The following is an 11,057-nucleotide window of genomic DNA, read 5'->3' on the forward strand; positions in this document are numbered from 1 at the left end:
CTAGGATATTTGCTAAATGTGTAACATGCATTTCAGAGCTAAATGCTTTAAAAAGATATCGAATAGATCAATCTCTTTTCCCAATCCATGCACATCATTGATTGTACAAAAACAACGAAACATTTCAGAGATCTGGTACTAAAAATTCACCACAGACTTTGACAAGTGTAAAACATACAAGCAAGATGCAACATAGCCTTTTATTAGTGCCCAGGGCTATGTTGTTCTAGAGGCTTGGGCCTGAGCTCTGACTATAAGGTCTTTTTGTTGTGTTCATGGTCAAGTCCTTTTATTCTCACAGTGCCTCTCTTCAACCACGAGAACAACTGGGCACCAACCAGGGCTCGAATTTAATTTTTGGAGCACTAACCCTTTGGGTTAGTAGAAATCTTCTTTCCTAACCAAATTACAAAGTTTGGTGTCCTAGCTCACAAGCTACAATATCTCAAATATTGAACATTTTGATAATAACAACTAGGACAAATGAAAGAGCGGTTTAAATTGCATGGTGACCTTAAAAAAAGGTTGACAATTATGCACCTATTTCATTTCCCTCTCGTTTACCATGATTAGTCAAGAACAGTACAGGTACAGCACATTCTCTAAAAAGAGTTTAAGTTGATTAAACAACTTGAATATCCTAAGTATTTTTCTGAGGGTCAGGTCTTATGTGCTCCTTGTCCTGAGGTCTACCATTGTTTAAATATGATAAAAAATTTTACTAATGATGTAGGGTTAGTTGGACACATTTTTAGTAACCAAACGTTGAAAATTACTAACCATTGGTTAACGGGTTACCGTTAATTTCAAGCCCTGCCAACAAACTGTTGAGGAAACCTAACAAAGGAAGGGGGGAGGGGGGAGGGGGAAGGGGGAGGGATCTGTCATGGACTATAATATCATTAGGAGGAGTGAACATAATCCTGGCCACTCTGTACCGCACAAACCAGGGACAAGCATCAGCTACAATACTTAATCTTAACGAGTGAAAACATAATGAAAGAAGGCAATAAACTCACTGCAATTCCAGTTGTTGGTCGTCCCATGGAAGATCCTGGCACTTTTCCCCGCTAAATGTACATTGAAGAGAAATGATAACACAATGTGAGATTGATGAAGGCTTTCAGGCTGGTTTTTTAAAATAGCATTGTAAGTTGTATCATACCCCAGCTGATGTGGATATCTTCATGCCAGTTTTCTGTGGTACAAGAAAGAAAATATAAATCTTAATTAAATAAGGTAAAATCTTGAATCACAACATATGTGTTGCCATTTAATTTAAAATAAATTTGGGGTCAAAATGAAATAAGCAAAAAGTATTTTGATTTGTTTTTTTCTCCATTCTGGAGATATTGTCAAAATCCTCAACAAAGGAAAATACAAACTGCACTAGTCTGAAATAATTTCAGATTAACATCATTTTTAACTACCAGACGTGGCATAAAACATTTTGAAATATATCTTAAATTTACAATTTGAAATCATCTCACATTTCTAAATAATTAAAGCTCATCAACTCTTTTCTTAATTGGTCAGTTTAAGTCTTTTAAACAATCCAAAGTTTCAAAAGGAAGTACCACTTCTAGTAGTTAAAATTATAGGGGTTGACTTAGCACCAAACTCCTTTAAAGCGTGAAATAAGGGGCAACAACAAAATATGATACTTGTCATGTTTACAGATACGAACTCTAATCTTTTTTACTTATGTAACTCTTCCATTTTGAGCACAAAGACACTAAGAAACTTTCAATGACTTTCTATTAAATTTGTTAGCGCGCTTTGTTTGATTTCTATTCCGTGACTGGTGAATATCTGCTGGAAGCTAGCTACACAAAGCATTGTTCATTTCTATTTCCCCTACGTCAAAGTGTAAGACCTAAATTCGCCTTCTATTAGCAAGTAGTTCAGTTGCGAGGAGTCATTGTAGCGAAACCATTTCGGAGCCAAACAGAGTTTAGGAGTTCTCTACCCCGGATCCAATGTAACTTACGCTTGTAATATTCCTCATTTTTTATCATTTCTAGTTTCGTAGTCTTTCAGTTTTCCTTATATTGAACCTTCATGTATCTGTTCTATAGTTTTTACCACCTGTGCTGTACAAAGACTGCCAGCTTAAGTGAATAACAAGTTTGATGCTGCTACTTGTCTAAAGTTCAACACTGTGGTTATACTGGTGAACTCCAGTGCACAACAACACATGTCTGCGGCATTGGGAACACGACAATACTCACCAAACCAGGTCTCTGACCATGGCTTGTTTTCAGAGCTTGTTGAAATTCTTCATCTTCCTCAAGGTTCTAAAAATTAAAAAGAAGATGTCAGATAGGATTTAATGGAATAAAACAGAAATAGGTTAACTCATTATACATAATGCAGCTTACAGCTCTACAAGTAAAGCACAGGCGCCAAAGCAAAATTAATTTTGTCTTTGGATGACTTATCCTTGCTTATATGCATCCACTTTGATTAATAAGAACAGAGCCTTAAGGAACTTGGTAAAATGTCTTTTAATTCTAAGAGCACACTTTTGGCTGTTAGATATGTGGATAGTGCTCAGTGATAGAACAATTAATTTCAAGGGTCTTTTAACAGGATATCAAACAGATTCTTATTCATCAACAAAAACATAGCAGTAATTAATTACTACTGATGATGTTGATGAATGAAAATGCACTGCTTATGAAAAAGGTTTATCCATTTGTACTGATTGCAAGTTATATCCAAAATGACATTGTAATTAAGGTTGCAGTTACTCATTTTGTATTTTTTGTTGTATTTCTATTTTCTTCCACTCCAGTATGTAATTATAATATATATGTAAAATAATTAGTATATAAATGGTCATTTATCTATAGGAAAAAGGTAAGGTCTCAATTCCAAATAATCAAAGAGGAGAGGAGCACATCTAGAAAACTAATGTTGTGCCCTTCATCAAAGTGAATACTCTTATAATGAAGTAAAATCACTTCCATCAAAATTAAGTCACTTCCTACATGGACCACCACTTTTTTACAGGTAACTGCACATATGTACTGCTTGTCTTCTTCGGGCAATGAAGAGAACTTGGAGTATGAAGTTGGAATGTCACTTTCACCATCAGATTAGTATACATCACTACAAAAGGGTACTCTTCAATTTAAGTATCTAAATTTTTCCGTTTTTACTTATTGAATCAGACTGACCCTGACTCGTGACACTACCACTTACTGTTACTGAAACAATGTAACAAAAGCATCATTAAGTGGAAATCCTTCATTTCTATAGGTTGGTCTTTAGACATCATTAGACAAATGTTAACTTTGTAATTAATCTTTTGCCTAAAAACTTTGCAACCTTATTTCAGGCATACTGGATGTACTTTTGACCAAAACAAAGAAAGATCACTTGGTTCGGCCACAAACAGTTTTTTTTTCAACCAAAAAAACCCTGCCATTCAATTGTCAAATCTCCTAACAAGTGGAATTACGGTTGAAAGTCCTTCTTAATAGACAAGCTTCAATTACTTGTATTTATTTTAATTAAATCTGATTAAGTTCAACAGCGTCATAATGAGAAAGTTTTAAAACTGACTTCCTGAGAGGGCAGCATAAGTTTCCTGAACAGAACAATATAAGAGTACTTGCAAAACTCAATGCAACAATGACAATTTCTCTATATATTGTGCAGCCTAAGCTTTTTGACAGGGGAGGGAGAGAAGGGAATGTATCAACATTTCCAAAGCTTAAACCTTTGCACTAGACCGTAGATAAAAATTTTGGGCCAGAATCTAGCCATACCAGTGAGAGATTCCTCTTTGTACATGATCTTGCCTGACAGTTTAACTGGAAGCCATGTTAGACAAGAGGGAGACAAAAAGGTTGGCTGATTTTTAACCCGTCTAACTATTTGACCGGTTAAGTTATCATAATCAGAATTCAATGCCAGGATTTACAAATTTTTGCGTAAAATTTGCTGTATTCTCAGTACAGATTACTGAATATCAATCTCTTACGGTAAATAGAACTTCACACGAAAAAAAAGTTCCACTAACCTCTGTATCAAAGGCTGGATTGTAATCGTTAAAACCCCCATAGACGTCGTCTTCATCCTCACCAACGAGATGTACTCCTTGCATCATTTTGTAAAACTGTTAATGTTTAGAAAAAAATGTTTCTTTCAAAGTGTGTAGAATGTTTGCAGTTGCCATCAACAAATATATATGGCCGTCCCCGACAACCTTCGCGTCATTGATAACGTAGTGCGCGTGCGTTAGTCTTCCGCGCGCTGGATTTAAAATGGCGGTAGTCCGTCGATGGTTGGAGTCTCGAAATATTTATTTTCGAAATGACTGGCTGGATGCTTGCATAAGTTTTGTGAAAGAAGACAATGAGGTATGACAACTGGGGGTGAAAATTTTTTGCAGGTGGTCCGTTTTGAACTTTTGATGACTAGTATATCCGGCTACATTGATATTTTAACAATCGAATTGTAGCAGCTAACATATATATAGTGCATAATTTTAAGTACTTGCTGCATTGTAGGGAACGTTGTCCCCTGATCAACTGAACGAACTTGTGTATGAGCAGTGGCTGATGGCTGAAATTCAGGAATCCAGTCGTCCTTGTCTTCCAGAAGGTCTTGAGAACCGGGATATCTTTAAATTGGAGGGGACTTTCAATCTTCAGGTTACATATTTATTTATTTAACAATTTAATGGCAACATAGTAAACAAAAGAAAGAAAAAAGAAATGCCATAGGGATACTTTCGTAATTTAATTTTTATTTTCAACATCAACATAATTGTATTTTATTCATTTACTTATTTTCTTTCTTTATTTATTTGCTTTATTTTTACGGTTGGTGTGATATCTTGATGATTTTACCGACCTAATAACATGTAAATGTAAATGTAAAGAGTCAAAGACCCCGTGCTCAGACAAACCATCCAGCTAATGAAAAGATATACATAATAAATATAAAAGGACAAAGAAGATATAAAAGTACAATTTACAATTAACTGGCCTATTTAGTTGTTCAATATGTGGTTCATCACAATTTTGTCATGAATTATGACTAAATAAAATTATATCAATACTTTGAGTAACAAGTATGATGCTTATGATGCTGTGAAACTAGATTAAGAATAAGGTTTTCCATGAAAGGGATAAACCGTTTTCAAGCTTTAGGTGGCTAGAAGGGGTTAGATTTTACAAACTGGAAGAGATAAGAAGTTTGGTTGGGGGCTGTGGCACGAAAGACTTTTAACCCTCACCCTCGAATAGAATAATATGTATAGGAATGACCTTTATTCTTGACCCTGTTTTGTGTATATAACTGACATTACTAGAATTCCCTTGTCAAAAATTATTAGCACAACACAATCATGTAGTCCATGCTCTGCAGTGTTATATTACAAAATATATACAACCCAGGTAGGATTGATTACCATACTAGTTGAGAAGTAACCATTTTTGCAAAGGAAAGTTATATTGTACTATTGATTTTACCTTGTCCTGGGTGTTACAGATCAACACTGTCCTTAATGTTGGAGAATCAGCATACTCTCAAATTCAGAAGCTTAAAGGTCAAGATGATCCACAAGAGCTGAACTTCAAAGCAAATGTTAGTATGTTTAAATGTAAAAAAAAAATCTTTTACTTATAGCTTGACAGTGTACTTTTTGAAATTTTGTATGGTTATAACCTTGATTTGTTTTCTTTTAGCCCTCAGAACCAAAGATAAAACCCAGTCGAATGTTACTGCTTGAAATGACAGATGGAACACAGAACCTGTTTGGAATGGAGTATCAACAGATTCCATCCCTGACATTTAACACACCTCCTGGATCCAAGGTAAAAACTTGTCTATTGATTTAAGAACCTGTGCTACCTTGTTTATTGGGCTTAACCTCAGGAGCAGCTAATCTTGACCCTATTTTGACCAAAACACGTCACTTTTCCCCCCATGTTTGTGACAAAACCATTGATGAAAAATCTTTCAATAACATGACTGTTGTTATTCTCTCTTAAAAAGATACAAGTGAGCGGTCCTGTAACTTGTAGACTTGGAGCCCTGCTACTAACACCGAGCAATGTCAAGGTATTAGGTGGAAGTATCATGCATCTGATAGAAGACAACTCTTACTGGAACATGCTGCATCATGCCATGTAAGTCTTAAACTATCCTTTTGCATAGGATATCTTTGTTGTTTTACTATTTGTTAATTTCTTATGCATTAAATTTTATGACTGTGACATGCTTTAAAATATTTCATAGCCTTAGCTTCTATACACTTTTTCCTGTGGTTGGTGATCCTCCAACCTAGTCAATGTACCAATAACTATGAATGCTCTTAGTGGTCAAATGGTGGTCTAAGTCAGAAAATCTGATGCTATCTTCCCCATCTAATATGTGACGGACAGCAGAAATATATTTTTCACTTTTTGTTATCAGAGGGCAAGATCCACCTAGAAAACCAGATATCACAAAAACAGAAGCTATTTCCATTGAAATGCACAGTGTTGATCAGATGACAGTCCAAGATAATTCAACTGCTGATATTACATCCCCAAGGGATTCAAGAACTGTGGTGAAAAGAGAAACAAACCAAAAAAATTTTCGTGCTGGAGGGCTTACTAGTAACAACACAAGAGGTCGAAACAAATACAAAGGGAAATCAAAACCACAGGTTCCCAACGAGCCTAAAGAAGTTCAAGGTTGTAAGAGAGATCTTACAGAGTTTGGTGCTAGTAACAAACTGGAAAATGTCTGTGATGAAGAATTTTTTGATGATGACAATGATTTATTAGCAGCTGTTGCAGATGATGATTTCTTTGGGATAGAGGAAGACTTTGACATGGAACAGATAGATAGGCTTGAAAAAGACATGCAAACCTCAGCAAGCACAAAAGCTAATACAAGTGTTCAAATAAAGTCAAACATGATCTCTAGTGAAATTCCATGTTATGATGAGATCTTTGATGATGACTTTGTTGATGAAGATATACTGGCAAACGATTCAGATTCCATGGAAATAAAACCTCTTCATGGGAGGTTTTCTAATGCACAAAATATAAGACATATGCAAGTGGCAAAACAAGCAAGTAGAGCATCAAACAGCCCATCGACAAAATTTAGTGATCCTGTAAAGAAATCAAGTAATTATAACAGTGTTACCGCTTTTTCTAGAAAATTAGATGGCAGCTCATGGAGACCAAGCAATGAACAATCAAATTCCACAGACAACATTAAAAGAGGATTCATGTGCAAAATGAATAATCCAACACATGGATGTGTTACTTTTGTCAAATGTGAGCCAGGCGATAAGTCCAAAGATTCAGAGACAAAGAGAAATCCTGCAAATACTAACAGTGATCATTTTGGTACAAAAAAACTTGCATTTACCAAGTCTTCTAGTATTTTAATCAAGAAAGAATCAGACAATGAGTTTGGATCTATGTTCATCAACAATAATGCCACTGCTGTTGAGTTTGGCAGAAGTCAATGCCTGGATGCGTTTACACAAGGTACATGTTAACACATAGAGGATGTATTGGAGTTTTATGAGTCACAAAATACCTATAGTTTTCCCATGAGAGCCCATAGAACCTTGTGTTCCTAACATTGTGTAGCAATGTTTCCTTTGGGCTGCCACATTTCCTTTCATAGAGCAATTTCAATTGGGGTGGCAAGTAATCCAGTACTGCTTTAAGTACCATGACAATCTTTCTCAAGTGCTTAAGGGTTAACTCCTACAATGTATTTAAATCAACAATAAAAACCCTAAAAGTTTCTGTTAAACAAAAGTAATCTAAGTCACTCTGTAGAAAGCAGTTATATTTAGCGATTATTCGCCGAAGGCGAGGTGAATATCGTTGAGTAATCCCCGAGACAAAGTCGAGGGGATTATGCGACAATATTCACCGAACCTGAGGCGAATAATTGTTTTAGTATAATTTCAGAGCTGAACAACAGAGAAATTTCTAAAATCATAACATTTTAGTAACATTTATTAACATTTTATTTTAATATTTTATATAAACTGTGCGGAGCGGTTTATATAGTCATATAAGGAACCGCTCAACCAATCAGATTGCTGGAAACTCTTTGCTCAGCTCTGAAATTATACTAAATGTTGATATTCTTATTCAGCCCACCTGCTTGATGTGTTGCATGGGATGTGCTTGGTGAAGCAATGAGGATGTACAGTAATAGTGGATGCACTTATCTTTAGGGAGCAGAGTTACTACATCCAAGGCTATCAAGGATTTGAAATCAAATTCCCACACATTGAATTGTAACTTGCTATAATTGTAAACTAATGAAATTTTATTTATACACAATTATAGAAGGTAGTCCCGCTCCATTTAAGTACCTGTCAGATGTGTTGATGCATGCCCCTGTCAGTGGGGAACAGACTGTCAGAATTAAGGTTGGTATCGAAAAGTATTACTTATTGGCATGCTTTAGACTAAGATAAATGCAACTCTGTCAGTGGGAGAAATGAGAAGGGATAATTGTTCTTTGTGTGTTGGACTCCAGATTAAAAGGTGCAACTATGACACAGGACCACTGTTATCGTGTTGTCAAAAAAATTTAGTCTGTACTTAAATGAAATAGCTCATCTAGCTGGTGCTTGTCTCAGTTCCAAAGCATGAAGTGACCAGGAGTTTTGCCATGGATGGGATGTTAGTCTATGTCAGGTTCCCCTCCCCTCCCCTCAGCATTCAACAGGCTTCCCATACAGTTCAAAGGTACCCATATAGTCATAGGTGCAGAGAGGCAAGGTCAGAGTAAAGGGCCTTCCCAAGAACACAACACAATAACCTTGCCATTTCTTGAAACGAGGTCCATCAATTCAAGGATCAGTGTGCTAACTGTTAGACCACCACATTTCCTCTGGGGAAAGATGCAGCACTTTCCTACAGTTGGTAGTATATGTGGGTTCTGTCAGATTGTCAGGAAAATTAAAAATTTTGGCAGGATAGGGGAGTAGGTATACCCACTTGCCATTCAGGGGACCTAGATTTACTCCTAGTTTCTTCATGGTACAGAAACCAGGGTGAGCTTTAGCAAAGTGGAACATGACTCTTGTGCAAGAATTTACTTGCTGCTTTGCTTTGAGCAAAGGTGATAAAAGGTTTCATCTATGGTTTTTCAGGTAAATATTTCCTTGTTGAAGTCCTGATCTTGGCATGTACTTTTGTCAACTTTTACCTTTGTTTCCTGTAACATAGGCTTACATTGCAACATTGTTATCTCCTCCGGATCCGACGTCATCCCAGTGGAATATTATTGTAAAATTAAATGATGGAACAGCTACTGTGGATGCCTTACTGAGTGAGAAGGTGGGGAAACTGTTGTTTCAAGTCATTCTAGTTTAGATAGTTTTCTGACTTCATAATTATTTTATTGATAACTATTGAAAAAAGCCTGGATGGAAACTGTCATAGAAAACTGAGAAAGTACTGAAAAGAGTACCAAGCTACAGGAACCCAACCTGTGTGCATTTCATCCTTTTTTTTTTGCTTTTATTCCCAGATTTTGACAGAACTATTGGAATGTCCAATAGATGAATACAGAGTAAGTACAATTCAGGCTAGAGTTAGAGCACTTTTCAATTGGGCATCGAAAGTAATCCATGATTGCTATGGTTTTGCTTTACAATGCTCTGATTGGTCTAAAAAGCTATTACCACTCTCCTTAGCAATTACATCAAGCTAAAACCAACTGTGACAAGGTCATCTGCTCTTCCCCCACTTTTGGAAGTTCATTTGTTCTTTATTTAGCCTGCTTGCAGGCAGTAGTTTGTGTTTTCAAGCAGAAGATTCAGGGTGATGATTATTTGGTCACCATGTTGGATGGATGAAAGATTTGGGACAAATCTTGAGTTCTCATCGGCTGCGGCGTCAACCCCCAGCAGATGGGGGTTGATGCCTCAGTCAGTCTCCAGGTTAATGTGCCCCCTTTTAAGCAGGATATACATTTCTGGATCTCCAGGTTTTTATATACTTAAATAGGTGGAGTCTTTGCTGTAGTGTTTTTGGTGCTGCAGTTAACTTTCTTCATTTGATACATTTGTAGCTTGAGATTCAAGAGGCCATGAAAAGCCGCAACCCAGCTCTATGCCAGAGATTGCATAAGGTATGAAAACTTTGTTTTGTTTTTGTGTCAAACTTACAGAACAGGAAGGGGTTAACCACATGTCTCCTTTGTACACACACCTGCATTGACATTCTCTCTTTAAATTAGTCTATTTGATAGAAGCTCCTCATTTATTTGTTATTGCTTTTCAAGAAAGGGCCAGTAAATTTTTATCACAATAACCTGTCGCAATAACGTCAACTCTCTCGAATATTTGGGAGTTTCAAAATGATATTCTTGGTTGGAAAAGATCTGTTTCCTCGGAATAAGAGTTTGTATAACAGATGTCTTACCACCAGCTTCTGATGTTTATGTTTCCTAACCAGTTTTTTTTTTGTTTTTGTTTTTTTTTTTCAGAGAACGCAGCAGTTTGAACGGAACCTTGCTTCCGCTTCGGGCTTGATGGATTTACAGTTCTCACCGGACACGCCCTTACCACTTGTTCTCAGCCTTACTCGGCCAACTTTCAGAGACGTTTCCAAAATGATTCATTGCGTTAGAGCAACTTTTTAGTTTCGAATTTTTTTTCTCGTATGGACACTGTATAAATTGATACTCACAATAAAGAACTGTTTTATGATAAGAACATACGCGTTGGGTTCCAATACATATTCTGAGCAAATTGTTCGGTGACGAGCCTCGAGAGGAAAAGTCTCTTCTAGGCAAATTTTAACCGCAAATTTAACAAGGAATGATTTTCCGAGAAGTAGGTCTGGCAGTTCCACGCAAAAAGGATCCTGCAAAGCTAGTCCTTATTATCTTTACCCACCCGTGCACGTTTGCATTTTTGTTTGTTTGTTTATCTCGTTCAAGTCCTTTGAGGCTTAAAGCCGTTGTGATGTTTGACTGTATCCTATGATCAGTTTACACCGTTTTCGCTGACCCGGTTTGGGTGTGTGTCCATTTTCAAACCAGCGACTTTTGAGTGAGCCCAA

The 11,057-nt window shown here is 36.6% G+C and overlaps 2 protein-coding genes across 2 annotated transcripts in view; one reads left to right on the plus strand and one right to left on the minus strand.

Annotated features, from left to right (window-relative positions):
* The window catches only part of LOC111334555 (intraflagellar transport protein 88 homolog), a 20,919-nt gene extending 16,696 nt beyond the window's left edge, over window positions 1-4,223 (minus strand). Inside the window, exons 1-4 of the mRNA XM_022940347.2 lie at window positions 4,031-4,223; window positions 2,232-2,297; window positions 1,166-1,198; window positions 1,020-1,070 (exon numbers count right to left, since the gene is read on the minus strand). Coding sequence (XP_022796082.2) covers window positions 1,020-1,070; window positions 1,166-1,198; window positions 2,232-2,297; window positions 4,031-4,117 — 237 coding nt within the window. The 5' untranslated portion in view covers window positions 4,118-4,223. The remainder of the gene's footprint in view (window positions 1-1,019; window positions 1,071-1,165; window positions 1,199-2,231; window positions 2,298-4,030) is intronic.
* A 30-nt stretch (window positions 4,224-4,253) lies between these two features.
* LOC111334795 (recQ-mediated genome instability protein 1) lies at window positions 4,254-10,708 on the plus strand. Its single transcript, XM_022940618.2, has 11 exons — window positions 4,254-4,370; window positions 4,521-4,664; window positions 5,506-5,601; window positions 5,703-5,831; window positions 6,013-6,146; window positions 6,433-7,505; window positions 8,328-8,410; window positions 9,216-9,326; window positions 9,520-9,561; window positions 10,063-10,122; window positions 10,480-10,708. Exons 1-11 carry the CDS (start codon window positions 4,275-4,277, stop codon window positions 10,633-10,635), a joined length of 2,124 nt encoding a protein of 707 aa, XP_022796353.2. The 5' UTR covers window positions 4,254-4,274; the 3' UTR covers window positions 10,636-10,708.
* The last annotated feature ends 349 nt before the right edge of the window (window positions 10,709-11,057 follow it).

The sequence above is a fragment of the Stylophora pistillata genome, chromosome 8, assembly GCF_964205215.1.
Source record: "Stylophora pistillata chromosome 8, jaStyPist1.2, whole genome shotgun sequence".
NCBI classification, from domain to species: Eukaryota; Metazoa; Cnidaria; class Anthozoa; order Scleractinia; family Pocilloporidae; genus Stylophora; species Stylophora pistillata.

Coding starts and splice junctions, on each gene's coding strand:
- LOC111334795 (XM_022940618.2), top strand. CDS start 4,275: ATGGCGGTAGTCCGTCGATGGTTGGAGTCTCGAAATATTTATTTTCGA. Junction 6,147..6,432: donor AACATGCTGCATCATGCCAT/GTAAGTCTTAAA, acceptor TTTTGTTATCAG/AGGGCAAGATCCACCTAGAA. Junction 9,327..9,519: donor ATGCCTTACTGAGTGAGAAG/GTGGGGAAACTG, acceptor TTTTATTCCCAG/ATTTTGACAGAACTATTGGA.